Raw genomic sequence first — 27,913 nt, forward strand, 5'->3', positions numbered from 1 at the left:
ATCGCAAGGGTCTCTGGGATGTCTTGCCGCGTCTGGTGTAACAAGACGCCCGACTGTTTCCTGTGTCTGCTGTAACAAATTATCACAAGCTTGGTGACTTAAAACAACAGAAGTTTATTCTCTCAAGTGCTGGAAGGAAGCCAGAAGCCTGAGATCAATGTGTCAGCAGTGCCCCCGCCGGAGGTTCCGGGAAGATCCAGCCTCAGGTGACACCAGCGCACCCTGGCTGGTGGATGGCTGTCTCTTCTCTGTCTTCACGCAGCTCCGTTTCGGTGTGTCTGTCTCCCTCTGCCCCTCTTATAAAGACACCTGTGATGGTATTTAGTGCCCACCCAGACTATCCAGGATGACCTCCTCATCTCAACGTCCATAATTATATCTGCAAGATGCTTTTTCCAAGTAAGGTTACACTCACAAGTTCCAGGGATCGGATGTGGACATCTTTGGGGGCCATTTTCCAGTTTACCACAGAGGCTGCCCTAGACGTAGAATTGGCCCTTTCTCCAAGGAGCCTTGATTTTGCTGAGTGGGAGGTGGTATTACAAATCCACGTGCTGGGGCTGAAGACCCAGTCACTTCTTGAATGTCCACTGGTTGTAGCCACGAAAGGTGGCACTGCCCGCTGCCCCCCCTGCCTTGTCCAGGCTGCTGCACGGTCAGACCCTCCCGTTCCGCTCAAACCCCACCCAGGCCCTCCCTGTGTACCCCAGCCCCTCTGTGCGCTGGTGTCAGGAGAGGACGGGCTCGAGTGCGTCAAGAGGCTTTGCCCAAGCTCTCCTCCACTCGCTGTGCTTCCTTCTGGAGAATTCCTGCCTGCCCTGGGCTCCCTCGCACCGTCCCTGGGCAGCCTTCCCAGCCGCGGCCCCCTCTCAGCCTTTGAGCTCAGGCAGGGCAGGTGCAGGGTGCCAAGGAGGTCCCTCCCTAGAGTTGCTTGTGGGGTGCAGGGGGCTCTGAGCCTAGACTGGGTGTGGGCAACGGGGCCTCTCAGCCTTCCTGGGAGCAGGGAAGAGGCTGGGGTGGGGAAGAGAAGCATGAGCCCCAGAGCTGGGCAGGGGGATGTTGGACAGATGCCCCTCTGGGACCTGAAACCCCCCGGGGGAGCCTCCTCAGTGCAGAGCAGGAGTGGCCACCTTTGCCCCTGCTCCTGGGTCCCCAGGCCTCTCTGTGGCCCTGCAGACCCTAACCTGGCCATCTCCAAAAAGGCCCCAGCGTGGGGGAAGGGCAGCGGGAGCCAGGGCTCCCGTATTTCTGTCTACCAGGGCCCCGCTGGGAGCCTCAGGGCACTGGGGCAGCTGAGGAGCCCGCAGAGAGGAGGAGGGGCTTGGCCTTCCCTCCAGCCTGCTCTGCTTTCTGTCACCGGACCGCTGCCTCACTGCACCCGCCCCTCCTGCAGCCCGCCGACTCCCACGGCCTGGGTCAGGCCTTCCAGCACCCTTCTAACTAGCCACGTAGCGGCTGATTATGGCCTTGTTACTCTGGCCAGGCCGAGGGGACTGTGACCATAGAGGAAGGTGGCTGCTTCCAAGGGCACTGATGGCCTAAGAAAATACAACAGTAAGTTCAAACCCCTACATTTCAGGCTCAAGCCTGGACTGAAAGAGAAACAGTCTGTGGCTATACCCAGACCGCAGCCCTTAGGGCTTGGCAGGCAGCTGCCTGGCGGCCCCCGAAACTCTAGGCTGTCAGGGGCCTGTGAGGTCACTGCTATTTTCACCCAGAGACGTCATTGCCTTTTCACTGAGCCCACATTCCCATGGTGACAGAATGTCACAATGGGGGCAACGGTCGTGGCCCTGTCCGTCTAGTCCTCACTCTTGCAGTTTAAAAAAAGGTAAGTTTTACTTAAGAATATCTTTTTTTATCTTTTGGGCGGCGCCATGTGGCTTGCGGGATCTTAGTTCCCCAACCAGGGATTGAACCCAGGCCCTCGGCAGTGAAAATGCTGAGTCCTAACCACTGGATGGCCAGGGAATTCCCAAGAATGTCTTTGATGAAGTAGTAAAAGCTATTGATACTGTTAAGTCTCCCCCTTGAGTGCAGCTCTTTTTTAAGCTGGGGGGGGACAGGAAGTTCTGTGCGGGCAACAGCAGGATGGCTGCCTAGGGAGAGCGGGTGTGGCCCCAGCTGCCAGCTCAGCGGGTCAGTCTTACTCGGGAGAACAACTGACAAACACACCCGAGTCACTCAGCCTTGGGGATTTGGTGATCATTTCCTCAAAAATGGACAAACTGAGGGCTTCCCTGGTGGCGCAGTGGTTAAGAATCCACCTGCCAACGCGGGGGACATGGGTTCGAGCCCTGGTCCGGGAAGATCCCACATGCTGTGGAGCAACTAAGCCCGTGAGCCACAACTACTGAAGCCCGCGTGCCGCACTGAAGATTAGCCCCCGCTTGCTGCAACTAGAGAAAGCCCCCGCGCAACAATGAAGACCCAACACAGCCAAAAATAAATAAGTAAATAAATTTATTGTTTAAAAAAATGGACAAAGGAAAACGATGACAGCATTTATTGCCAATGATAACATTTAGCTTTCAAGAAACAATTGGGATTTGGGAAAACTTGTGTCCACCACCATGAACTTGACAGCTTCCTCATACTTAAAGATTTGTCTGATAAGGTGGATGGTGAAATTAATGAGTGTGATTTTTTTAGACTGTACGATGGAATGTGTCAACATCTGGAAGATTTGCATAACTCACTGAGCCAAGATTTTCCAAATGACCAATATGTGACCCACCAAAATCACACCTGAGTAAAAATATCCATTCAGAGTGCAAGAGGCACACATGGATTTTCACGTGGGAGAGGACAGAAAGCTCACTGGTAAGGTTTCAGATTCCAAATTGCAATAACCCCCAAGAAACTACCACTCGCACCCCACGACCCCAAATCAGCGGTCTGATGGAATGGTGAGCCCCCAGTCGAAGCCCTAGCCATGGTGCCAGCTTGGAGACGGCGCCGCTGGGAGTCGGGCTGTGGAAAATGCCCTGTGTCTGGGAGCCATCTGGTGCACGTGGCTCTCACTCCTGCACCCGCGACACCTGGAGAAGCGCTGATGCCTGCCCCAGTGACCGGGTGATGCTGCATGTGGAATGCACTTCTCAAGGAAGCAGTGCTTCCTCCCACAGACAGCCCTCTGAGCTGGGCAAGGCCAGCCACGTGGCCCTTCTGAGCACCTCGGCAGCAGAATGAGCAGAAGGCTGAGGGGCGTGACCAGGGCTGACCTCCACTGGGAAAGGGCTGCTGGTGCAGGGCTGAGAGGCCAGGAGGACTGGGAACAAGCTCCTGGAGACCCATAGAGGTGCAGTGCTGAGTCCAGCAGCCAGCTTGGTGGAAGACGGCAGCGCCCTCTGCAGACGGGCCCGAGGGCTCAGCTGCCTCAAGACGGTGGGCGTGGAGGCCCGACCAGCCCTGCCTCGTGATTGTTGCAGGACCAAGCACAAGCCGTATTTTTTCCTTGCTGTCCTTCAAACATCTTCTGGAGGCTACCTTCACCGTTCAATGAGATGTGAGATGTAGAATTTCGAGATGCGACTGTACTGAGCTCATGGGTGGGTGTCCAGCTGGAGCCTGGAAGTGATGTGGGTGCCTCCCCACCTGGCATGAGCGAGGGGTTTCGAGTGAGATGTAGAGTGGCTGCCTTGCGTTAGTGGAACGTTGTGTGGGTGTGGGGAGGGAGTGTGAATCAGAAAGATGGACTCATCAGGGGCCTGGGTACCCAAGCGGGTGGGTGTCGGAACTCTTCCTGTGGACAGAGGCTCTGCCTTTCCACGAGTCTGGGTGGGAGGCTGGGCTGCACTTCCTCTCCCACCTTTCCTTTTGGAAGCCAAGAAGGGGAGAAACTTGGTGCTCGCCCAGGAGCCATGGGGCCCACATCCCAGCCCCACTGGACTCCGGAGTCAGCCCTGGGACCCGGCACTGTGTGTCCTCACCAGGCCAGGCCATGGTAAGGTTTTGCCTCTGGTCAATCTCAGTAAGTTTACTCTTGGTAAAGGGAAGTTCACGTGAATTACTGGCTCATTGCATTTGTATGTTTATTCATTTATGGGGTTTTTTTGAAGCTTGGGAAGATTGTGTTGCGTCAGATGACTGAACAGTTAGAAAATAAATTAAATTTATAAAGCACTTAGAATATTTTAGGCATTTAAAATTTATAAATGGAACCCTTCAGAGTTGTTGCTAAAACCTGCTAGAGTTAGATAGAAGAGAGAAAATGAAAGTACATGGATTGGGAGACTCACTACTGTTAAGAAGACGATACAGTTAACCCTCGAACAACTCCGGCTTGAGCTGCACGGTCCACTGGTATGTGGATTTTTTTTCACTAAATACATATTACAGCACCACATGACCCTCGGTAGGTTGAACCTGTGGATTTGGAACCTCGGATATGGACGGCAAACTGTGAGGTTATCCTCGGATTTTCAATTGGTTAGTGTTGGTGTTCCTAACCTCAGCGCTGTTTAAGGGTCAAACTACTATCAAAGTGATCTACAGATTCCATGCAATCTCTATCAAAATTCCAATGGCACTTTTTTTTTGCAGAAATAAAAACATCCATTCTAAAATTTCAAGGGATCCCAAATAGCAAAAAAATCTTGAAAAACAATAAAGCTGAAGGACTCACACTTCCCAATTTCAAAACTCACTATAAACCTACAGTAATCAAAACAGTGTGAGGGACTCCCCTGGCAGTCCAGTGGTTAAAACTCCACAATTCCACGGCAGGGGGAGTGGCTTTGATCCCTGATCTGGGAATAATGATCCAGCACACCACATGGCGAGGCCAAAAAAGAAAAGGGGTGGGGGCCAAAGGACTTGGATAGACAGTTCTCCAAAGGAGATATACAAATGGCCAATAAGCACATGAAAATATGCTCAACGTCATTAGCCATTGGGCAAATGCAAATCAAAACCACTTTGAGGGCTTCCCTGGTGGTGCAGTGGTTAAGAATCCACCTGCCAATGCAGGAGACACGGGTTCGAGCCCTGGTCCAGGAAGATCCCACGTGCCGCGGAGCAACTAAGCCCGTGCACCACAACTACTGAGCCTGCGTTATACAGCCCGTGAGCCACAACTACTGAGCCCATGTGCCACAGCTACTGAAGCCCACGCGCCTACAGCCCGCACTCGGCAACAAGAGAGGCCACCGCAACGAGAAGCCCGTGCACCACAACGAAGAGTAGCCCCCGCTCGCCGCAACTAGAGAAAGCCCGCACGCAGCAACGAAGACCCAACGCAGCCAAAAATAAAGAAGACAAAACAAAACAAAAACAAATCACTTTGAGATACTATTTCTTACCCATGAGGACGGCTTTTATCAAAAACGGGAAAATAACAAGTGTTAGTGAGGATGTGGAGAAACGGGAACCTTGGTACACTGCCAGAGGGAACGTAAAATTTAAAAGATGCAGCCGCTGTGATGAAGGCTGGTGGCTCCCCAAAAAGTTAACCATAAAACTGCCACGCGATCCTGCAATTCTACTTCTAGGTATACACCCAAAAGAGCTGAAAGCAGGGACTCAAACAGATACTTGTGCACCCACGTTCACAGCAACATTATTCACAACAGCCGAAATGTGAGAATAACCCAAATGTCTAGCGATGGATCAATGGACAAAATGTGGCATAAACATACAATGGAATATTATTCAGCCATAAAAAGGAATGAAGTTCTGACACAGGCTACTGCACAGATATACCTTGAAAATATTATGCTACGTGAAAGAAGCCAGACATATAAGGGCACAAATTGTATGACTCTATTTACATGGTGTCCAGAATAGCTAACTCCACGAAGACAAAAAGTAGATCAGTGGTTGCTGAGGTCATGGGAAGGAGGGGTTGGAAGACGCCAGCTAGGCAGAACAGGGTTCCTTCTTGAGATGATTAAAAGGTTTTAAAATTGACTGTGGTGATTGATGCACAAGTCGGAATCTACTGAAAGCCACTGAACTGTGTCCTTGAAGTGGGTGAGTTGTATGGCACGTGAATTACATCTCAAAGCTGTTATGGAAAACAAAACACCTCCCCCACCCCACTCCAACAGACATTCATACACTGAGCTTAAAAGCCTAAAGAACAGATTTTTAAATTTTAAATATATTACAGTTTAAATATATATATAGTTGAAACTGTTACATTACAGCTGTCCCTCCGTATCCAAGGGGGATTGGTTCCAGGAATCCCCCCAGATACCAAAATCCACGGATGCTCAATTCCCTTACATAAAATGGTGTAGTGTTTGCGTAAACCTACACACATCCTCCATACACTCTAAATAGTCTCTAGATTACTTATAATACCTAATACAAGGGAAATGCTATGTAAATAGTTGTTGATTGTGCAGCCAATTCAAGTTTTGTGTTCTGGAACTTTCCGGAATTTTTTTCGATTATTTTCAACCCGAGGGTGGTTGAGTCCGTGGATGCGGAAGTTGAGGATACAGAGGGCCAACTGTACTGTCTTTGTTTTGTTTTGTTTTCTTTATTGCTTTCTATTCCGTTGATTTTTGCTCGTTTTAAAAAATATTCATTTATGGCTCTGTCGGGTCTTAGTTGCGGCATGCGGGATCTTTTGCCGTGGCGTGCAGGCTCTCTAGTTGCAGTGTGCGGGCTTAGTTGCCCTGTGGCATGTGGGATCTTAGTGTCCGGACCAGGGGGTTGAACCCGAACCCCCTGCGTTGGAAGGCGGATTCTCAACTATCTGACCACCAGGGAAGTCCGTGGGCTGTTATGTACCGTCTTAAGCCAAAGGTCAACTTACAGGTCATTTAATTGTGTCTAGGAGCATCCGAAGGCTCAGGTCACAGGTCCCCTTGAGCCATGTGTGACAGTGGGCACGGGCTGAGCGTGGAGCACTGTCTACCTGGGTCAGTCGGGGGCGCTCAGTGACTTGGGGGGAGGGGTTGGGCACACTGGGGGGCTCTCCAGGGGTCTGTGAGGTGAGAGCATGAGGGGTAGGGGCTGAGGGCAGAGCCAGACACAGGGGAGGCAGTGACTTCCGATTGACAACCGATCTCCAAACCAAAACCTGGACAGTGCCTTCATCTGCTGCTCCCAGGAAGTGGTCAGAACACAGGCGGCCATGCGCATCCTCCCTCTTCCGCCCCCGTTCCAGGGCCTGCTCCTCCTTGCTCTCCCAACCCACGCCCCATTCCGCTGTCACGGGCCTGACGAGTTCCCTCCCTCATGTCTCCTCCACCCCTGCCTAGGCAAGGGCCAGTGTGCTGACCCTTCAGTTCTGCCCTGAGATGACGAAGCAGGAGCAGGAGAGTGGGAAGGGGCTGCGTTCTGGTGAATTCTCCAGTCCTCAAGATGGTTTCAGGCCCCCACATTCCAGCACCAACCTCGCGGCCTTGACACGTAGAGCTGACAGGCCGGCCAGGCTGTGCGGCACTGAGGCTCAGGGCCTCAGGCAGCACCAGCTCACACACTTGCGTCCATTTTATAAACGAGAGTGTTGAGGACTGCACAGCAAAGGCACCCAGGAAGACTGGTCAGCGATCAGCCAGACAGTATCTGGCCCGTGTCCACTGTCAAGGGCAGGGACGGCCCACTGCCCTCAGGCTCCCCAGTGGGAAGGAAATGGCAGGCGCAGGATCAAACACGAACTGCCTTTATTCATTCACGGATCCAAATGACAGGACAGGCTGCTGTGGAGGTGACCTCAGGGTCGTCTTTCCTCCTCTCCCACAGCAGGGCAGCCTCATCCCTTCCTATGCAGAAGCTCGCGTCAGCGGCATCAGGCTCGGACCCCTACGGTGGGAGCAAAAGGGAAGGACCTCCCACAGCCCTGATTACAATGTCCTGGGAAGGACCCTGGGTCAAGTCACACACGGGCCTCCTGGGCCATCCATCAGGCCAGAGAATGCCCTGGGATGGGACATGGTTAGCGTGGGTGGACGAATGGGCCCTCGAAGCAAAAGGGCAGCCAGCGCCCGCCCCACAGGGCAGCACCCCAACCTGCGTCTGCGTGGCAGCTGGCTAAGGCACGGTGGCTGGGCCACACCCTGATGCAGAAGGCCAGAGACGAGCCGGGACCCTGACCCTCTCCGGACGTGTGTGGCTGACAGAATGGGCCTACTTTTTCCGCCGAGGGGTCTGGGAACCGCTGCTTACGTCGGGGGCTGGGGAAGCTTGTTTGCTGGCGGCCACCGAGTCCTCTGGGGGGGCTGGCCTGTGCTTCTCCTCCTTGGCCCGAGGGGAGGACTGGGGGCCCAGTAGGGCCTGCATGACCCTAATGGCCCCCACGGTTCCGAGGAGCCCCCAGAGCAGGGCAGGGGCCTCCAGGGCAGACAGCTGTTTCCGCATCCAGCGCAGCGCCTGAGCCAGGGTGCTGCTGGAGCTGCGGGCCCGGGGCGGGCTCTTGTCCTGGGGGGCGGGGGGGGGGTGAAGTAAGGCCTGGGCCCATCCCTGCCGCCCACCCCAGGCTGGGTGACGCCTTCCCACCTGAAGGCCAAACTGGCGGAGCAGCGTGTCCAGCGTCGGGTCCCCCAGGGACACGGACGGGAAAAATTCCTCCACCCACTGGCGTCGCCACCACCGGCTGCCAACAGCACGGGGCACTCAGGCGGCGCCAGCGCGCAGGCCCCGCACCCCCGCCTGGCGCCCGGCCTTACCCCTGCTCCCCGGGCTTCGAGAACCAGTACTTGTAGCGCTGGGCTCGCACGTAAGTGGGCGGCTGCTTGTGGAAGGGGTACCTGGGCGCGTGGTTCTGGATGAGGCGGATCACTGCGAGGGGCGGGGAGCTCGCTCAGCCCGGGCCCTCCCCGCGGCCCCGCCCCCCCAGCCCCCACCAGGCCCCGCCCCTCCCGGCGACACCTCCAGCAGCCCCGCCCCCGCAGGTCCCCCCAGACCTCCCTATAGGTTCCGCCCCACGGCCCAGCCTCACCTGGCTCTTTGCCCTGCAGCAGGCGGAGGACCAGGCTTGTGAACCAGGGACTGTGCGTGTGCGGGCCCAGGGCCGCGAACCACATCTGCCAATCGAGGCGCGGCTGGTGGGGCACCACAATGGGGGGCGCCCGGCTCACGTTACCCGGCTTGTACATGAACTCGATTTCCTGCTGGGCAGAGTGAGGTTTAGCACTGTCAGCAGGACCTGGTTCCCGGCTCTTCCCCCCAACGCCACGCCAGTGGGCTCCCCAGCCCTGTGGAGCCCGCCAGGTGCCCCAGACAGGGGCCCCAGGGAGCTCTCACCGTCCAGTGGTGCCCGTCATAGCTGCCCTCGAGCACCACCTCGGGCCGTCCACCCAGACCAGTCATCCGGCGGAAGAGGCCATAGGAGTGGGCCAGCTGCAGGTGCTCCACGGTGCCAAACAGGCGGTGGGCCCCAGTCCAGAGGCGCCCATGCGTCGAGGGCTCCATGTAGGAGTACGGCACCTAGACACAGGTAGGCTCAGCAATGACCTTCCAGCCCTCTCCCGACCCCCTACCCCGGCCGCAAGGGACTACTCACCAGGCTGATCGTGAACAGGGCCACCGTGGCAGTGCCGAAGATGGACAGCTGGACTGCAGCACAGAATTTCTGCAGCCACCCTCGCACTTGGGTCCACCTGGGGGGCAGGGGACAGAAGCGCAGTCAGGCCTGCTCTGCACAGCCCTACCCCACCCCCTTAGACCATGTACCTCCAGAGGGCGGTCAGCAGTTCCCAGGCAAGGGAGGCTGCACCCAGCCACATGGTGGGTAGGGTCACCATCTTCAGCCACTGGGAGAACTGGTGGAAGGTGAAGGCTGTGGAAGGAAGGGGGCATGAGGAGGGATGGGAGAACTGGTGGAAGGCGAAGGCTGTGGAAGGAAGGAAGGGGGCATGAGGAGGGATGGCCCAGCCTCTGCCCTCTGAGCCCCCAGCTGGCACTCACTGGTCTTGGAGTGAACAGTGCGCTGCTTCCAGTCCACCTCCAGGCCAAAGCAGTGCACCACGCCGCAGGCCAGCAGCCCATAGACGGCCAGCTCCAGCAGCAGGGCCAGCAGGGCCTTGGGCCAGGCTGCAGGGCAAGGAGGTCATGGGTCGGTCGGGAACAGGGCTGGAGGGTCTATGGCCAGGGGGCTGGGGCGGAGCTAGAGCAGGGTCACTTGCGGGGGGCTGGCAGGCAGCAGGGGTGAGGATGGCTGTCTGTCTGGGACAAGCTGACACTCACAGGTGGGCGTCTTCTTGCGGCGGCTGTTGCCAGACGCGGCGGCCAGGTGTGCATCATCCAGGAGGGCAGTGGTGAGCACCAGCGTGAGCAAGTTGAAGAAGTTGTAATTGCCAGTGACGATAATCAAGACTTGCAGCAAGACCTGGGGAGGGGCTGGACTCAGAGCTTGCAGGCGCCGCCCCCTTCCCGGGCCCTTCAGAGCCTACTTCCAGGCCCCTCTGCACCATCCCCCCCGCCCCGCCCCACCTAGATCTCTCCTGCAGGCCCCTGTGCCCTCCTCGTCACCGCACGCAGACCTCTGTTTTCCCACTCCGCCTGTCCTCCCCCTGGGCTCACAACTTCCACGGCTCCCCACCACCACCTGGAGAAAACCCGAGCTCGGCACGCCTCGTGCGGTGGCCCTTCCCCACCTTCCCCTGCTGACCCAAGATGGACATCCTCCAGCGAGGCTGCAGCCCCGCCCCACAGGCATACCCTCAACCTCAGGCTGACTCGCTCCTCTGCCCATGAGGCCTTTCTGACTGCTGGCAGCAGACACCCCATTCCCAGTGGGACCCTCTGGGCAGTGCAGAGGAAGGCCACGTCCTGCCTGGCTTCCTGACGGCTAAGGACCCCACTCACCTGGGAGTAGAAGGCAGCCAAGCGCAGGCGGCGAACTGGAGCGAAGAACAGAGGGGGCACTGCAATCTCGATGAGGAAAGTGGCCACCACGCCGAGCTTGTGCAGCCAGACGGGCAGATGGTGGGCAAACCAGGAGGCGGGCGTGGGCAAGCACTGAGTCTCGAAGTGGTAGGTGAGGGCTGCGGGTGACAGGCGGGTGGTCAGGGCTGGGCAGAGCCCCCAAGACTGCCCCACGTCCAGACAGGGACCTCACCGGTGAGCCCCCACCACGCGGGGCAACGGCTGGTCAGCTTGACCACACCCGAGGCAAACATGAGGCGAAAGAGCAGCCAGCGCACGAGCCAGAAGGGGAGGTCCTCGTGGGGCGGGACCCCTGCCAGCCTGCCCTGGGCCTGCTTGTGGCGCGGGGGCAGCCTCAGAGCCGCCACCAGCAAGGCCAGGAAGCCAGTCTCCAGCAGAAGGGAATCCCTGTGGGGAGAAAAAATAGCACAAAGGACCTCCTCCCCATCAAGGCTGCCCCCCTAAGGGGGTCCTCCCGGGAGAGACAAACACACCCCACCCCATCCCACCCACCCAGCCTCCTGCAGCCCCACACCCAATAGTCACTCACCACTGGAAATAAAGAAACACCTGGCCCACCTGCAGGGAGAAGGGCTGTCAGGGAACAGGGGGTGTGTCTGCAAAGGCAGGCAAGGCAGAGGCACGGGTGGGGTGGAGAGCGCACGGGCCTGGAGCGAGCTGGAGATAAGGGTCCCAGTGGTGAAGGGGGCAGCAGGCAGCCCTCACTTGCCTGGTAGGCAGACAGGTAGGCAGCCCAGAGCAGCAGGTAGACAAGGAGGTGGCGCAGCTGGTGCAGCAGCAGGGCTCCCAGGGCCAGCAGGGTGCCCAGCAGGCTCAGCAGCTCCAGGCCCTGTGCTGTGTCCAGCCCCAGTAGCGGAGTCTCCCACAGCAGCGTTGGGGTCTCCCACAGCTGCGGCCAGCGTCCCTTTCCCTGCGGCCGCAGTGTCCTCCGTGCAGGCAGGATGCCATCAGGGCCGTACAGGCCTGTGAGAGGGCACGTCAGGGCCAGGCACTGGACACTGCCCTCCAAGGCTTGACTCCTCCCACCAGTCAGGGCCTTCAGGCCCGCCTCCCCAGGTCAAGCCCTGCAGACCCCCGCCCCCCAAATCTAGGTCAGGACCTGCTGACTCTACCCACTCACAGGTCAAGGCCTGCTGACCCTCCAGACCCCCCCACCCAGGTCAGGCCCCAGGCCTACCCGACTCCCCCAGGTCAGGATCTTCCACCCGGCAGGGCCCTGTTCCCCCTTCCTCCACGCCAGAGCCTGTTCTCTTACCTGCCCACCAGGTCTGGGCCCACCCCCCTCAGGGCTCTGCCCCCCCGACCCAGGTCAGAACCCAGAACCCTACTGAAAATGGACCCTTGCACGCCTTCCCACTGCCCACACCCCCGCGGCCCGCAGGACACAAACCGCAGCCCCCTACCCCGTGCATCAAGGCCTGGACCTCACTCCCGCCCCCAAGGCATTGGAGTGTCGGGTGGGGAGATGAGGGGTCACAGGGCGCGTGTTGGTGGGGGGGTCCGCCTTCGGCGCCCTCACCCGGGATCTGCATGTAGAGAGAAGCGAAGGCGAACATGAAGACGGCGGCCACGCCCTGGAGAAAGAGCTGCCGCGGGAGCCGGGAGCCAGCCATATCCGCTACGCTGCTGCGGGATGGACTGGATCCCAGGGTCCGGTCCAGTCCGCCCCGCCCCGCCCCGCCCCGCCCCGCCCCGCCCAGCCGGCGGCAGCTGCAAGCCCCACCCCGCCCCACGCAGACGCAGGCCCCGTCCCCACGCATGCCCCGCCTCCGGGGCGTCCTGAGACCCTTCCGGCGCGATTCGGCAGCCTCACGTCAGAGATGTGCGCGCGTCGCTGCGCGCTACGTATTTTCCTGGGCGGGGACAGTAAAATGGCGCCAGAACTAGTGGCGGGCTGAGCACACCGGGTCATTCGAAGCTGGCCCTGCGGTCCCCGGGCCGACCCGGCCCCTCCCGGACATGGAGGACGTGGAGGCGCGCTTCGCTCACCTCCTGCAGCCCATCCGCGACCTCACCAAGAACTGGGAGGTGGATGTGGCGGCCCAGCTGGGCGAATATCTTGAGGAGGTGAGGGCGGCCCCCGGGGAGTGGCGCGGGGCGGGGGCTGCCGGGGGCCCCGCCGCCTCCCGGTGTGTATCCATCTGGCGCTCTGATCGCACTCATCCTCAGGCTCGTTTCTTTTTTCCCAGCCCCGTCTCTGCCCCTCGAAATCCTCCTTTATTAGATTAGCCTGGAGCTGTCCTTACAGCTCCTGTAAACTACCCGTTAGCGAGCCTTGAAATCGACTTAGTGAGTGGCGACCAGCATTTTCCTCTGATAGAGTAGAATACGATTTGTGTGCATGTGTGGGTGTGTGAGAGGTCTGGATCACGACGTAAGAGGGATCTCTTATGTTAGATTTTCAAACCAGTTTCAAGTGACTGCCATGTTCCATCTCGTCAGCGTTTAACCTTTTTTCAGTGTTTGACAGCTGTGTCTAGACGTCTTTAAGGAGCTGTCCGCTCCATTTCTGCACTTCACTTTCACTCCTCAGCCCGCTTGGACTGCTCTTGTCTTGATCAATAATGATATCCCTCTTACCAAATCCAAGGGTCACCAGAAGTGTCATCTTATTCAACTCAGCAGCATTTGGTGGGTTGAGCACATCCTCTTTTTTGAAACAGGTTTTGGTGTTCTGATTTTCTTCCGATTTCGTTACCTACTTTTTCTCTCCTATCCAGTCTCAGTGTTGAGCTCCTCAGGGTGTGGCCTGAGCCATCTTTTTACACATTTCCCCTAAACCATTTCATTTATTTCCCTGATTTTAAGTATCACTTGTATGAGAACAACCCCTAGGTTTATTTATTTATTCCCCCCTCCCTCGATTTATATTTCCGTTCCAGGTCTTTTTTCTCAATCAGTTTTGTGTATCCAGCTGCTCATCTTGACATCCCGCTTAGATTTCACACAAGCAGCTCAGGTTTACTATATTATAAAGGGGAGCTCCTTGTTTTCCTGCTCGAATCCCAGCCTTCCTGATCTTGGCATATGGCACTACTGTTCAACCAAGGTGAAAGCTAAGAGCTAGTGAAACCCCACACTGCACACCAGTTCACCCGTGGATTCTATCATGCCACCAGAATTTCATTTCAATTCATCTATTTTCCATTTTCTCTGATCCAGGCCACAATCTGGCTCCCATTCACGCTAAAACCTTCCTTCCTGGCCTCCCTACTGTTGTTTTTGGCCCCATCCAATTCATGCTCCACCCAGCAGCAAGTGTGATGCTTAAAGATTAAAATCAGGCTGCAGCACTGCCCTGCCTGAAACCCCTCAGTGGCTTTCCATTGCTCCCAGAAGAAAATCCACATTTCCTTCTCTGAACCGGGTCCTGCCCACTGTCTTAGCCTTGTGGCAGGCTCTCCACCTGTTCTTTTTTTTTTTTTTCTTTTGGGTCCACCTGTTCTTTTGAACCTGTCTGTCGACAACACCCAAGTTCATTCTTCACTGAGAGTTTATATTTTCTGCACTCAGTGGCAAAAATTCTTTGCCTAGTTCTTTTTATGACTAATTCTTTCTCATTCTGTATCTCTCAGTTGAAATATCAGCTGATCACCAGGTCTAAAACAGGTCTCTGTCATAGTACCTTCTGTATTTTAGAATGTTCATCGTAAGCTGTTCTCTGACTTGTTTATGGTCTGTTTACACCCTAGAATGTAAGTTCTGTGAGGGCAGGGACTATGTTCATGCTCTCTCCCCTTTGCTTAATACAATGCCTGACACGTAGTAGGTGCAGAATAACTGTTTGTGAAATGGACACTTGATCTGACAATTGACCTCTGCTTGGACGTGGAGTCTCCTGAGAACATGCAGAGAACTATGCTAGGTGGGGCTGCTGTGGATTCAGGCTTCCACACTGAGCAGGGTGCTTGTGGATGCCTGGGAAACCTGCTTGCTCGGTCAGCTCCCCTCCTGCTCCATGTGTCTGCTTTTCCAAACCTTCTCTGCCCCCTGAAGTTCTGATTTCTCTGCCTCTAGTTTTGTCTTTCTCCTTTCATTTCCACATAGCTACCAGAACATTCTTTCTTTTAAACACGTTTTATGTTGCTGTCCTCTTCACAAACTTCCTCTGTCTTTTCAGGAATTAGCAGAAGTGGTGGCATGGTGGCTCCTCTCAGACTCTCCCCCTTTGTTGTGCCACCGTAGTACCTAATGTCTCGCCTTATCCCCAGCACACCCTCTGCTTTGGACATGTTTGCACAGTGCTCATCTCGCTGAGTCGTTGAAACCTGTGTCTGCTAGCTGCCTCTGTGTGGGTGCCTGTGCTTTCCTAAAATGCCGTTCCCTTCATCTGTCTGGGAGCATCGATCTGTCTTCAGGCGTAGCTCCGTTGTCACCAGCTTGCTCATCATGCATTTGCTGAGCACCGGTGTTGGGCACTGAGCTGACGGCTGGACTCACCCTAACGTTGATCACAGTCTACTGGGGGAGGAGAGCCTCGGTGTGACAAGACCACCCTAGCGGTGGTGAGGCCCAAGGCACGTCCTAGGGAGACTGCTGCAGAGGCCAGTCTGAGCGCGTTGGGGCTGGACGTTCCAGGCAGATGGAAAGCGAAGGCAAGGAGCTTGAAAACCATGTGGAGGCTTCAGAGTACTGTTCCCTGAGAGGAGCAGGGGAGGCGCCGGGCTGTGGGGAAGATCCTGAGTTAAGTATGGAGATAGAGTTTGGGGACTTTGGATGTCTTGGTGGACATACCTAGTGGGCAGCTATAAACACAGTTCTGCAGCTTAGGAGAGAGAGCTGGTCTAGATGGGTTTGGGGACTGTTGGCATATGGTTGGTGGACACAGATTTAAGGGGTGGTAGGAATTGGGGCTCATGAGGGGCTGTGGGGTTGGTGGTTGCAGAGGAAGGAGGAGGATGTACTTGGAAGTGTTTCCTGACTTTCCTGCTCAAAGGATTGAGACCCCAGCATTTTGTCTCTGTCTCCCCCACCCCTGAGGGTCCTCAGTCCTTCTCTCGGGGTGGGCGTCTTCCTGCTGGAGTCTGGCTGAGTTGGCCCCGACTAGGATGGGTGAGGTGTGAGCACCTGCGGAGAGGAGGTGGTGTGTAGTTCTGGCCGTTCGTGGATGATACACTCTAGGGGCCTCCCTCTTCCAAAACACTAGGTCTCAGAGGTTACAGGAAGTAGGGAAAATCACAAAGACCTGTCTTTTGCCTCTAAAAAAATGCACAACCGGTGAGCCCTAAGCAGAGTCAGAGCTGTCATTCTGAGGGGCTGCTTGTGGTGATGGGTACTTTGGGCCAGTGGCACTGGGAGAAGGTGGGGTGGCGGGTGGGCTGCCGGCGAGAAGGGTGCATAGACTTCCCACTGCCCTGCGTTGTGTCTTGCAGCTGGACCAGATCTGCATTTCTTTTGACGAAGGCAAAACCACAATGAACTTCATTGAGGCAGCACTGCTGATCCAGGGCTCCGCTTGTGTCTACAGTAAGAAGGTGGGCCCCTCCTGACTACTGGTCTTGGAGTTGTAGTGTCTCGTGAGACCGAGGTCTGCTGTCCTGCCGGGGCAGGTGGCAGGCTCACCAGCGCCTCCCACCTCCTCCGCCAATTCCTCGCCACCTTTTAACACCAAAGAACAAACTTGGATTTAATAATTGCAGGGTTGGGACTTCCCTGGCCGTCCTGCGGTTAGGACTCCACGCTTCCAGGGGGCATGGGTTTGATTCCTGGTTGGGGAACTAAGATCCCACATGCTGTGCAATGTGGCCAAAAAAAAGAAGAAGAAGAAGAAAAAGAAAGAAAAACATTTTATTGTAAAGAGAAGGAAAGAGATTGGTCAAATACTAAATCGGTGGCTCTCAACCCAGGCTACACTCCAGTTAATCACCAGTGCCTCGGCCTAACCCAGACTGATTAAATCAGGATCCCCAGGTGGTGGGGTGGAGGGGCAGGCAGGTCACAGGATTTTCTGAACTACCCTCTGACAACCAGAATTGAAAACCACGGAGCTGGGGTGGCCAGCCGGGGTGGGGGGAGGGGAAAGGGGAGCTGGGGGAGGAAAATGGATGAAACAGAGAACCAGAAGAAATAGGTAAGGAATGGGTCAGAAACATGGGCTGACGGGCTTGCCTTGAAAAAAAGAAAAGACAGCTCATCTCAGGAGACTGCAGGGAGAAACGCTGATGCAGAGAAGGTGGGCCCAACGGTTTGCAGAGTTCGCACCTAAGGCCCCAGTTTTCACAATGGAGCATGTAAGTCAGCTACTGAGAATCAGCTACTGGATTGGAAATTTGGAGAGTGAGGTTTGGCGAAAGTTCAAAATATTTGCTGAGGGGAATGCAAAATAAAAGATTAATTGAAAGCATTGGTAGTCTAATGAAGATTAAATGCTGGAAATTCTTCTCCAGCAGTAATAGTTGTCCCCTAGTGGAGGAGCGTGGAAAAGTGGACCACAGCACTGATCCCAAATTGGTGGTTTAGCGGGAGGGGGGAAAATAAAAAGTGCACAGGAGGTAAGGATTCAGAAGAAGTGTGTTGAGGAGCTCAGTAATGGGGTCCCAACCAGACAGAGGAGGGGGAGTAACCTACATGCAGGTTAACAGGCGCAGGGTACAGTGGGCCTACCTCTGGGCACTGTAAGTTATTAAGATGGTCTGAGATTTCATTGGTTTTTGTCCTAGATGATCCAATTAAATTGGATTCTTTTGTCCTGCATTTGTCCTAAGAAGGAATATCTGCAACTGACTTTGAAAGCACAAAACCTAAGGTGAACCGATACACAAATACGTGGACGGGTAGATACGTGATAAAGCAGGTGTAGCAGAATGTTAGCACGAAGTCTGGAAGGTGTGAGGGGAGCACTGGCTGTAGTCAGCGCCGTCCAGCCGGACCTTCCGAGGTGATGGGAACGTTCTATGATCTGTGCTGTCCAAGACGTGCGGCTCCTGAGCCCTTGAAATGTGGCAGGCGTGACTGAGGCATCTTGCATTGTATTAACTTTTACTTACATTTAAATTGATCGCGCCAGCTGCGGCTCATGGCTGCCGTGTTAGACGGCGCAGCACTGGATTTCTATATCCCTGGCGCAAGTCCTGGACCCGCCACTGACTGAGGTTACTTTGATTCTCTGAGTCTCAGTTTATCTCGTATACAGTGAGAATAGTGATGGTACCTAATTCCGACAGAGTAGATGAGATGAAGCATGAAGCACAGTCCTGTGCGTGTGACAAACACTTAAAGAAAGTTAATGTTTATTATTCCCGGTGAGTGGGATCCATGCGACCGGGGCCACCACCTGTTTTGCTCACCACTGCCTTCTATCGGGTGCTGTCACCCCAGAGGAAATGGCCCAGGGGCAGCGCGTGCATGTACCCTCCTGGTGGGTGCTTTGTGGTATCTGGAAGATCCCAACCCTCACCCTAACAGTGGGGCCCCACGGGTTGTGGCTGGAGCTGTGACGGGCCGGCAGAGACCCCCAGGTGCTCCTGCAGGTTGGGCACTAATTGGAGCAGCAGGGACGTGGGCTGCAGGCAGGCTGGTTGGTGTGCCAGCAGTGAAGGCAGACAGGGCTGCGTGGGGCACAGGCTGGGGTGCCACAGTGCGGAGGTGGCCACACCTGCCGCGGTGTGGTGTGAGGACGCAGAGCGGGGTGGGAGCTGCGGCTGTTAGGTAATTCTGGGGAAACATACTAGTTTGATTGGACAAGTATTTCTGGCAGCCACGTTGGCAGGAATTGTGCTGGGGGTTCTGGACAGGACATCTGGGCTTCTCTGTGTACTTGGACGACTAGCTGGAAAGGCTCTGGGGAGGGCCCCTCCCTTCTGCATCCTCACTGCCCGCTTCTGGTTGCCAGGTGGAATATCTCTACTCGCTGGTCTACCAGGCTCTTGATTTCATCTCTGGCAAGAAGTGAGTACTGGAGGTGGGGCCTGCATGCGGCTCCGGAGGCCCCGTGGCCTCCCGTGACGCCCTTGCACTGATTCTGTCTCAGGCGGGCCAAGCAGCTCTCCTGTGAGCGGGAAGACGGGCCCATTGGGGATGCCGGCTCCAGGGCCCCCCAGGAAGTGGAGTATGAGGTGAGGTTTCCTGGGTGCCTGGCATTGCCCCCTGTGCTCACCAGGCACCCTCCTGAGCTCTCCATTCCCCCGCAGTTCCTGTCGTTGGATGACCTCTCTGATTCCCGTGCTAACGTGGATCTGAGGAGTGACCAGGCCTCTAGTGTGAGTGCCCCTCTCCTGCGTTTAGCTGATGGGGGTGTTGGAAGGCGGTGTCATGCCATGTGGGTTCTCACGGTTCACCCACTCTTGGCCTCTGTTCAGGAGACCCTCATCGTCCCCCTCCTGCCCATGGCCCTGGTAGCCCCTGATGAGATGGAGAAGTATAATAACCCCCTGTACAGGTGCGGGCCTTAGCCTGGTGGGTGGAGGGTGGGGTGTGCTGGGGAAGGGTCACTGTAGCACCTGTGTTTGTGCCAGCACAGCTGTCGGGGGGAGGTCCTGGCCAGCCGGAAGGATTTTAGGATGAATACGTGCACCCCCCACCCCAGAGGAGCCTTCATGTTGGAGCCGGTGGGCATGTCCCCCACGGGGGCACTGCTGCCGAGGAACCAGAAGGGTGAGGGTGAGGGCTCGGATGCTGGTGGGAAGGAAGGGGCCTTTTGCGGGGGAAGCGGGGCTGACCCCGTTCAATCCCCCGTCTCTCCCAGAGGCCTCTGGGAGGGCTGAGGAGCAGCCAGTGGAAGTCTCTGTGCGCAGGAGTCCAGTCCCGCTGCTCAGCGCCTCCCAGGAGCCAGGTGAGGAGAGAGCTGCCGCGTGGAGCTGCAGGGTGGGGTGGGGGGACGGGGCCCTGCACTCCTCTGCCGCTGTGCAGCCTGTCGGGGGGTGAGGCATGGGGAGCAGGCCTCTGTGCTCAGGGCCCACCTTGGCCAGCCGTGCTGTCTTGGTCCAGTGACCACCCCCTGACCATTCTGGGGCTCTGACGTTTGGGCCCACCCCCTCCTCTCTGGGCAGACAGAGGTGGCAGCATTTAAAGAGAAAAATTACTAAGAAATAAAATGAACCAACCAAAGCAGCAGTACGATGAGCGTGTAAAACGCCCTGCTGCATCCTCTGGTTCTAACAAACAAGCTGAGAGAGGAGTGGCCTCTCAGGCTCTCCTTGGGGTCGGCCCTCATCCCCGAGGGGCAGCCCCCCTTCTGCTGACTGGTCTTCAGGCTCCTTGGGGCTGGCTGGTTTCTTCCTTCCCTGCCCAGGCACCATTCCAGAAGGCCCAGTGCCCGGAGGTGGGGGTGAAGAAGAGGATACAGAGTGGGCAGCAGAGCCCCCCGAGGCCTCGGCCCCTGAGGTCCCGATGGAGCCGCAGGAGCCCAGGAGCCCAGAGCAGGTGGGACCCACAGTCCGGCCTGCAAAGCTCTAGCCCTCAGCCCTGGCGGGGACAGTCTCGCTTACACAGGGAAGGCAGTCCCCTGGTCTTTGCTCCCTCTCTGGTCCTTGCACACCAGGGCAGTGGGTGCGTCCCCCAGCCAGCCCTAGACCTGGCTCTGCACCCTGCCCGTTTGGGCCGCAGCTTTCATGTCTCTCCCCTCTCCGAGCAGAGCAGCTGCTGCTCTCAGGGCGGGGCGGCTGGTGTCCAAGAGTCCAAGGCCCACGGTGCTCAGGGTTACTACCCAGAATGGCAGCTGGTCTCCAGAGCTGACTCTCCCAAGGCCAGGCTGGCAGGAGTGGACAGGCCGGCCTCCCTCACCCCCGAGGGTCAGCTCTGTGCTCCAGCCTAGAGCTAAGAAATCTTTTTTTTGTAAGAAAAAATCCTGACATATAAGAAAAAATATTAACATTTGTCAATTTTGGCTGGTAGATACTTGGATATCGTATCGTTCTATTCTTTTTTCTGTTTTTTAAAGAAGAAAAAGTACCCCGTGACCACTAGTTTACTGATTTGTATGTTCTCCTAAAGTTTTTCCTAGAACTTCTGTTTTACTTTTTAGTCATTAAACTATTTGAACTTCCTGCCCCCAGAGAAGGTCCCTGCGGGGTTCTTGGTGTCTAGCCCCGGAGCAGGGCTGCTGGGGTGCCTGGAGCCTTGGGTGGAGGAGGAGAGGGGAACCCTCAACGTTTTTTTGCAGAGTGCGGCCCAGCCCAGGAGGTGTGCACTACGGGAGCGAAGGGAGGCCCTGGAGCCTGCGTCCCAGCTGAAGGTGAGGGCTGGTGGGGCCTGGACCCCCGGCAGGGAGGGTATGCTTGAGGCCCCTCTGCAGTGGCTGTCTTTCGAGCAATCTTCTTCCCCAGAATTGGACCTCTCTCCTGCAGCCCCAGGGCACCTCCCTCCCTATGTCTCTCAACTGGGGGGAGGGTGCACGTCCTCCACTCTCCTGTGTCTGCTTGTGCTCTGTGCTCAGGAGACCCCAGACCCCTGGCAGGGCCTGGACCCCTTCGACTCCCTGGACGCTAAGCCCTTCAGGAAAGGTAACTGGGGGAGGGGCACTGCCCCTGGGCATCCGGGGCTGGGCTCACCTGGCTTGAGTGGAGGCTGGGGCTCCAGGGCCCGTGGGCACGGTGATCTGCCCTGGGCCACGGTTGTGCTCCGAGATCGTCTGTTTGCCCCCAGGTAGGCCCTACTCTGTGCCCCCCAGTGTGGAGGAGGCTCCAGGACAGAAGCGTAAGAGGAAGGGTACCGTCAAGCTGCAGGACTTCCACCAGTGGTACCTGGCTGCCTGTGCGTGGGCCGGGGGGTGGGCCAGGGCCAGAGGGCCCGGGTGTGGCTGCGGGACTGGGCTTGGCGCCTGCTGACCCAGTCCTCTTGCAGATGCTGACCACGCTGACAGCAGGAGGCCCCGGCGAAAGGGCCCTTCCTTTGCAGGTGCGGCTCTTCTGAGGGTTGATGGCAGCACGCTCTGCCACCTCCCCTCAGCCTGGGGACACCTAGGGCCCGGGGTGGATTCGGGTGGGCCTGGGCAGGATGAGGGAGCCCTTCTCACAAGGCTTTCGTGTGCAGACATGGAGGTCCTGTACTGGAGACACGTGAAGGAGCAGCTGGAGACCCTCCGGAAGCTGCAGAGGAGGGAGGCAAGTACCGGCCACCGCCTGGACCCCGCTTGGCCCTTGGTGGGAGACGGCAGTGGCCCTCAGATGCTCTCTTTGCGCAGGCGGCTGAGCGGTGGCTGCCGAGGGCTCAGGAGGAACCGTGGCCCGCGGAGGAGGACCGGCTGGAGGACTCCCTGGAGGACCTGGGAGCGGCAGGTGGGTGCCTACGGGGGCCAGGCTGGGTCGGGGCTCAGCGCCGGCTGTGGGCTAACCTGCCTTCTGCTCGGGTCCTCCCCTCCCAGCAGGTGACTTTCTAGAGCCCGAGGAGTACGCAGAGCCTGAGGGGGCCGAGCCTGGGGAAGACGCAGACCTGGGTAGGTCTGGGAGTGGGCTGCTGGCCAGGGGACCCTGAGGGGAGGAAAGAGAAGGTGAGGCTCACGGCCGCAGCACCTCACGGCTGCCCTTTTCCAGAAGCGGAAGCCATGCCGGCCTCCCTAAGCTACGAGGAGCTGGTCCGAAGGAACGTGGTAGGCCCAGGTCAGAGTGGGTGGGGGAGCCGGGCGGTGGGCCCTGCACAGAGGTGACAGCCCCTGCTCCTCCCCCAGGAGCTCTTCATCGCCACCTCGCAGAAGTTCGTCCAGGAGACAGAGCTGAGCCAGCGCATCAGGGACTGGGAGGACGTCATCCAGCCCCTGCTCCAGGAGCAGGTGAGGTGGGCTGGGCCAGGGCCTCTGGTGGAGAGCTGGAGCGTCCCGCTGCCTGCCTTGGGCCAGCCCCAGGACCTGCCCCTCCCCTTTGCAGGAGCAGCATGTGCCCTTTGACATCCACACTTACGGGGATCAGGTAGTCTCAAGGTTCAGCCAGCTCAACCAGTGGTGTCCCTTTGCGGAGTTGGTGGCTGGCCAGCCTGCCTTTGAGGTGTGTCGTTCCATGCTGGCCTCCCTGCAGCTGGTGAGTGGCCTGGGAGCCTGGGAGGGAAGCGGTCTCTGGTCTCTGCTGACGATCTGTCTCTACAGGCTAATGACTACACAGTGGAGATCACCCAGCAGCCGGGGCTGGAGGCGGCGGTGGATACCATGTCCCTGAGACTGCTCACGTACCAGCGGGCCCACAAGCGCTTCCAGACCTACGCTGCCCCCTCCATGGTCCAGCCCTGAGTGGGGAGCACTGAGACTGGGGTTGGGCCCTGGAGCCCTGTCCCCAGCAGGTGCTGGGCATGCATCTGCTCACTCCACTTTGCTTCCTGGCTCGCCCAGCCCAATAAAGTGTTGCCACCCCGCCAATCCCTTTAAAAAAACCTTTACAAAACTGTTCCGTGTGGAGGAAAGGGCTGTCCATCCTCTGCACCCCAGGAAGCTACCACGTCTCCAGCCCCTTTCCTGCCGTGGCCTCCAGGAGCTGCTGGTATAGATCTCAGGCACACACAGCTCCACCACATCCTTTTAATGACCCAGCTCAGTGCAGGACGCTGCGGAAGGCAGCCATGTGGCGCCGCACACTGTCTGCGACCTGCTCGGCCGACCTGGCCCTGCCGTAGTAGTCTGTGAAGAGGCCGTCAGGGCTGAGCAGGTAGATGGCGATGGAATGGTCCACGATGTAATCCTGGTCCTCGTCCTTGGGGCCAGCGCTGTAGTACACGCGGTAGCTGCGGCTCACCTGGGCAACCTGCTCAGCAGAGCCGGTCAGGCCCAGCAGCCTGGGGTGGAAGTCCTGCACGTAGTGGGCCATGGCCGCCACGTCATCCCGCTCGGGGTCCACCGTAATGAAGATGGGCTGCACGGGGGGCAGGCCAGGCTCCGCCTCCAGCTGCCGCACCACCTGCACCAGCTTCTCCAGTTCCTCGGGGCAGATGTCAGGGCAGTGAGTGAAGCCGAAGTACATCAGCACCCACTGGCCCCGGAAGTCAGCTTTGCAGCGAGCCTGGCCCCGGTGATCCAGCAGGCTGAAGTCACCCTGGCCCACGGCAGCTTGGCGCAGGGCCTCTGTCCGTCGTTGCTGCTGCCACCGCTCCTTCTCGGCTCTCATGGCCAGCCAGACCCCACCCAGCCCAGCCCCAATCAAGGCTGTGATCAGCAACCTAGTTCGTAGCCCAGGGCCCTGGGGCTGGTCCTGCCTTCCCGTCTCTGCAGGGCCCCGCCTTGATAGGAGCCGGTACCTCACATGCTGGGCCTCTCCTCCTGGGGTCCTAGGGAGAGCTGGAGGCTTGAGCTGAAGGAGCCTGTGCCAAGCCTTGGGTGCCTGAGCCAGCAACAGCATGGCCTAACGCTCCTGGAAAAGAGCAAGGGTGTCAGGAGCCAGAAGGTGCCTCGGCCTCCCGGGTCATACCCCATCCTGGAGATGCTGCCATCTGAGGGACCAGCCCTACACAGGCTCTGCTAGCAGCAGCTGCTCACCTGGCGTCAGAACTGCTTCACCTCTGAAACCTCAAACTCCAGCTTAGGTGTCGTCAAGCGTCCACCCCTGTCCGTCCTGTCCTTTAGCCTGAGAGCCTCAGTCTATCGCCTCCCACCCGGACCCTGCCCCCCGTCGTGTGCCTGCAGCTCTAACCAGCCCAGCCCTCGCCTGCACCTGAGCGTCTGAGCTGACCAAGAGCATTCCAAGCGCATGCCTCGCCCGGATTCCTGAGCATATTTATCTGTTTGCAATAAACTCCCATTTCTTGAAAGGAGGTAGGTGAGTCTCTGGCTTCAACCCCCGCCCCCCAAGACTGACTCCTCCGGCCCTTTTGCAGCCTCTCCCCTCTGAGGCCGCTTCAATCGTGGTGCCTTGGCCTCCAGCCCCGCGGAAATCCTGTGCCACCCGCACCGCAGCCTGCAGCGCCTTCCCGCCCCCCTCCCCACGAGCCCCTCGCACGTAGAACCTTCCGGCCGGCAGTCACCCTGTAAGAGAAACAAGGTTTCCACTTGCCTCGAGCCCACTCTCTTCACAGCCGGGTACCCGACAGCAGCTCTGAGCTCGTGGCCCACGCCCTGCTGTTGCTTCGGTGACCTCTGCGCCTTTCTCAGGGCCCTATGGAGATTTGCTAGGCGGAGGTCTTAGGACCCCGCCCCCCCCCCCCCCCACGCCTCACCTGTTCAGCTGCTGCTGGGAGGACCCTCTAGAAGTCTCCTAAACGTCCGGCCTCCGCCCCGTCCGACGATTCCTGGGCTGAAAGACCTTGGATACGCCCCTCAGCCTGCTGACATCAGCTTCCTCCTTTACAAAATGTGTTCTAAGCGGTGCACAAGATGGACCTGCAAACGGAGGCAGCCTGCGAACGTTTCCAGGGCCCCTCTCCGGGAGGCTCTTTTCCTCCAGGAGCCCCGTTCAGGGCGCCCTCTCGGAACGCGCCTCGCGGGCCAGTTTTCCAAGACCCCGGCGCGCCGGGGTCGGTGCCAGGAGTCCGGGGACGCGACCTGGCAAGCTGCGGAGACCATCCGCCTCGCACCACGCCAGCGCGCATGCGTCAACGGCGCCCCGCTCGCGCACACTGACATGGAGCTGGCCGGCGCTGGGCCGTGCGCGTGCGCCGAAGGTGGCGGGTCAGCCAGAGGTCACGTGTCAGAGGCGGGGCTTCCCTGCGCCCCGCCCCCCGCGGCGGCGGCTCCTTGTTCGGCGCTGTAGCTAGTCGCTGGCTCTACCCGCCCTCTCGCTTACGGCCCCGGCGCACCAGGTATCTGCACGGCTGCGCGCCTCTCGGGCTTCGTTGCTGCGTGTCGGCCTGCCCGCGCGGTGGGGCGGGGAGTGAGGAGCCGGGCTCAGGAGGGGAGGGCGTCTCTGGGCGTAGGGCTGAGCCAGAGCGGGTGCCCCTTTTCCTGTCCCCTCACCGAGCCTGGTGATGGGTGACCGGGTCCGCCGGCCCGGTGGCCCCAGGCCGTCCAAGCACAGCAGCGCTTCCTCCACTCCAAAGCGTGGCCTACGGCGGGGTTGTTCCTGGCGGTCAGAGCGGCTGCCCCATGCCAAACTGCGGAGACACGGTTCAGCGCGGACCCACCCCGCGTCTCGCGTGCAGTCAAACTCCAGCCCCTGATGCACCCTTGGTTGCCAGTTCCCCTGGAGTGAGGGGACGGGGGAGACGTGAAGCGGCAGTGTGCCTGACTTCAGCGGTGGAGGTCAGGAAGTCCTTGTATTCGGCCTGGGCGGGAGGGCCGTGAGGGTTTCCCCAGACCCGAGGCCAGGTCAGCCTTGCTTGGATAAGGTCACTGGGTGGGAGTTGAAGAAGTGGGGCGGGGACTGCCAGCGGTGAGGCCGGTCCCAGCAGAGGCAGGGTGAGACAGGGCTGCTGAGGTACTTGAGGACCAAGGCTGCGGGAGTTATGAACGGGAGGTTGGGGCCACATAAGGAGATCCACGCCAACAGACATGCCACAGCCACATGGGGACCCCTACGGAGAGGCCACACAGGCTCCAGGCGCTCCGGGGCCTGTCCTGGCTGGGGAGGACTGCGGCCTCTCTCAACCTCCTGCCTACGATCAGAGCAGACAGGCTGTCCTCTGCCTTCTTACTGAGGATGAAGGCTGTGTGGGGGAGGCTAAGGTGATGGAGATCCTGCAGCTTCCTGTGAGATGCGGGGGATGCTGACTCTCGGGTCAGTCATGAGAGGTCAGGGACCCTGAGCATGGAAGGTCAAGTTCTCTATGTGATGGGATGACAGGTGCATCAGTCAGGTCACCTTCTTGAGTGGGTGGTCAGGCATCCTGTGATGTGGGACACTGACCCTGGGTTTGGGTCAGATCACCTGTGGTTGTGTGTGTTCATAGGTCAGGGGTCTTTCACATGCAGGAGGTGGACCCCAGAGTCTGGGGTCAGGTCACACGTGATGAGTGGCAGGCTGTCGACAGTGGCTGTCACATCTCTTGCTTCATGCAGGATTCCGTCTGCAAGAACAAGCTTCCTGCTCTGACCCACAATACAGCGGCCCACTTGCCCTGGCAGCCCTTGCATCTGGCCAACCTCCCCTGCATCAGGACTCCCAGTGACCCTCAGTGGCCTCTGATAAGTGATCGCATCACTGACCCTGACCAAGGACTCATCAGCAACCTTGACAAATGTCCAAAATAATGACCAGTGACGTGAACAATTCTGGTAAGTCCTCACTAATGACCCATCAAAGATATGGATCAATGTCCTATGGCCCATTAATGATTGATCAGAGGCCCATCAGTTATTTTGACCAAGTCCCTATTAATGACTCCAATCAAATTTCCGTTGATGATCTTGACCAAAGTCCAATGACCCATGAATAACTGATCAGTATCCTCCCTAGTGACCCTTCAGAGATTCTGGCCAATGTTTCTACCAAACCCAGATCAGTGACCAATCAGTGGCCCACCTATACATGCTCTGGGCTCTGGGTGACAGTGAATCCATGAATAGACTCCAGTTTACCCCAAGTGCCCTCCCACGTGCCCCAGACCACGTCTTCTGACTATTGGTACATGCTAGGCAAGGATGCTGTTCACCTGCACAGTCATCTCCCCACCCCCACATTTTTCCTCACCTTCTTTGGTTAGGACTCATCTGGAGTTAAGTATTTACTGAGCAGTGTAGTGGGTGTCCAGCTGGAGAGGGAATGGAAAATAAATTGTCCTCGTTTGGGATGGGGGGTGTCAGTGGGGGGATGAGGCTGGTACCTGTTGCTGGGGGTACAAGTCTGGGGGATGGAGGGAGAGCAGCTCTTCCCTTGGGAACCGAAGGGGAAGGGGCAGCTGGATGATTTGGTCCTGTTATTGGGGGCTGATGGGAAGGGAGATCCAAGTTCTGTCCTGGGGCTGAGAAGCCTGGGCCTTTGGGGGCTCTGTCTGGGTCAGGCGTGAGGTTAGGAGCTGCCTGTGGCTGCTGGCCTTTTTGAGGTCAGAGGTTCTGGTCTGGAGAGGAGGTGTCTTCTAACCTTGCAGCCACAGGCAGCCAGGGCAGGTGCCAGGACTCTGCCTCAGGGCATGTTTGTCCCCAAGGTATTGGCACCAGGCTTCCGGCCACTCCAGCTGCTGCCCAGACTTGGCCAGGGCCGCGGTCTCCTCCAGATTCATGCTTCGCCAGATGGCCAAGAGCATGGCCCCTCGGCATGGGTAAGGTGGTGTAGATAGCACAAAGGGG

At 57.9% G+C, this 27,913-nt stretch overlaps 3 protein-coding genes across 11 annotated transcripts; 1 reads left to right on the top strand and 2 right to left on the bottom strand.

Moving 5' to 3' along the window:
* Nucleotides 1–7,602: 7,602 nt before the first annotated feature.
* Nucleotides 7,603–12,490, bottom strand: LMF2 (lipase maturation factor 2). 2 transcript variants are annotated; one of them, XM_060025891.1, is made up of 14 exons: nucleotides 12,362–12,490; nucleotides 11,552–11,805; nucleotides 11,372–11,400; nucleotides 11,015–11,229; nucleotides 10,762–10,940; nucleotides 10,141–10,282; nucleotides 9,862–9,987; nucleotides 9,628–9,733; nucleotides 9,458–9,554; nucleotides 9,199–9,381; nucleotides 8,894–9,062; nucleotides 8,622–8,733; nucleotides 8,452–8,548; nucleotides 7,603–7,758 (listed from the first exon to the last, which is right to left on the bottom strand). In XM_060025891.1, the coding sequence occupies exons 1-14, from the start codon at nucleotides 12,453–12,455 to the stop codon at nucleotides 7,624–7,626; spliced, it is 1,938 nt and encodes a 645-aa protein (XP_059881874.1). In that variant the 5' UTR covers nucleotides 12,456–12,490; the 3' UTR covers nucleotides 7,603–7,623. The 2 variants fall into 2 exon arrangements, with proteins under 2 accessions (XP_059881874.1, XP_059881873.1); XM_060025890.1 differs by lacking the exon at nucleotides 7,603–7,758 and adding an exon at nucleotides 7,795–8,373.
* A 216-nt stretch (nucleotides 12,491–12,706) lies between these two features.
* NCAPH2 (non-SMC condensin II complex subunit H2) lies at nucleotides 12,707–23,294 on the top strand. 7 transcript variants are annotated; one of them, XM_060025892.1, is made up of 20 exons: nucleotides 12,707–12,909; nucleotides 16,215–16,316; nucleotides 18,674–18,729; nucleotides 18,812–18,896; nucleotides 18,972–19,040; nucleotides 19,140–19,219; nucleotides 19,301–19,434; nucleotides 19,526–19,612; nucleotides 20,072–20,202; nucleotides 20,942–21,013; nucleotides 21,215–21,281; nucleotides 21,424–21,531; nucleotides 21,622–21,675; nucleotides 21,811–21,881; nucleotides 21,962–22,055; nucleotides 22,142–22,213; nucleotides 22,311–22,366; nucleotides 22,445–22,546; nucleotides 22,641–22,790; nucleotides 22,856–23,294. In XM_060025892.1, exons 1-20 carry the CDS (start codon nucleotides 12,802–12,804, stop codon nucleotides 22,994–22,996), a joined length of 1,839 nt encoding a protein of 612 aa, XP_059881875.1. In that variant the 5' UTR covers nucleotides 12,707–12,801; the 3' UTR covers nucleotides 22,997–23,294. The 7 variants fall into 7 exon arrangements, 6 of the variants coding, with proteins under 6 accessions (XP_059881875.1, XP_059881878.1, XP_059881876.1 ...); XM_060025895.1 differs by having other exon boundaries at nucleotides 22,641–22,757; XM_060025893.1 differs by having other exon boundaries at nucleotides 22,145–22,213.
* On the bottom strand, nucleotides 23,295–25,335 carry SCO2 (synthesis of cytochrome C oxidase 2). Of its 2 annotated transcripts, none has more exons than XM_060025899.1 (2): nucleotides 24,910–25,335; nucleotides 23,295–24,107 (listed from the first exon to the last, which is right to left on the bottom strand). In XM_060025899.1, the coding sequence occupies exon 2, from the start codon at nucleotides 24,093–24,095 to the stop codon at nucleotides 23,295–23,297; it is 801 nt and encodes a 266-aa protein (XP_059881882.1). In that variant the 5' UTR covers nucleotides 24,096–24,107; nucleotides 24,910–25,335. The 2 variants fall into 2 exon arrangements, with proteins under 2 accessions (XP_059881882.1, XP_059881883.1); XM_060025900.1 differs by lacking the exon at nucleotides 24,910–25,335 and adding an exon at nucleotides 24,233–24,518.
* Nucleotides 25,336–27,913: the final 2,578 nt, after the last annotated feature.

The sequence above is a fragment of the Delphinus delphis genome, chromosome 11 (genome assembly GCF_949987515.2).
Source record: "Delphinus delphis chromosome 11, mDelDel1.2, whole genome shotgun sequence".
Classification (NCBI taxonomy): domain Eukaryota; kingdom Metazoa; phylum Chordata; class Mammalia; order Artiodactyla; family Delphinidae; genus Delphinus; species Delphinus delphis.

Bases quoted from the DNA above. Each gene is read 5' to 3' on its own strand.
- LMF2 (XM_060025890.1), bottom strand. From the start codon at position 12,455: ATGGCTGGCTCCCGGCTCCCGCGGCAGCTCTTTCTCCAGGGCGTGGCC. The intron at 11,230-11,371 runs GTGAGTGACTAT...TTCTCCCCACAG, and splicing joins GTGTTTCTTTATTTCCAGTG to GGATTCCCTTCTGCTGGAGA. The intron at 9,555-9,627 runs GTACATGGTCTA...CCTGCCCCCCAG, and splicing joins CTGCTGACCGCCCTCTGGAG to GTGGACCCAAGTGCGAGGGT.
- NCAPH2 (XM_060025892.1), top strand. From the start codon at position 12,802: ATGGAGGACGTGGAGGCGCGCTTCGCTCACCTCCTGCAGCCCATCCGC. The intron at 18,897-18,971 runs GTGAGGTTTCCT...ATTCCCCCGCAG, and splicing joins CCCAGGAAGTGGAGTATGAG to TTCCTGTCGTTGGATGACCT. The intron at 21,676-21,810 runs GTGCGGCTCTTC...TTTCGTGTGCAG, and splicing joins AAAGGGCCCTTCCTTTGCAG to ACATGGAGGTCCTGTACTGG.
- SCO2 (XM_060025899.1), bottom strand. From the start codon at position 24,095: ATGCTGTTGCTGGCTCAGGCACCCAAGGCTTGGCACAGGCTCCTTCAG.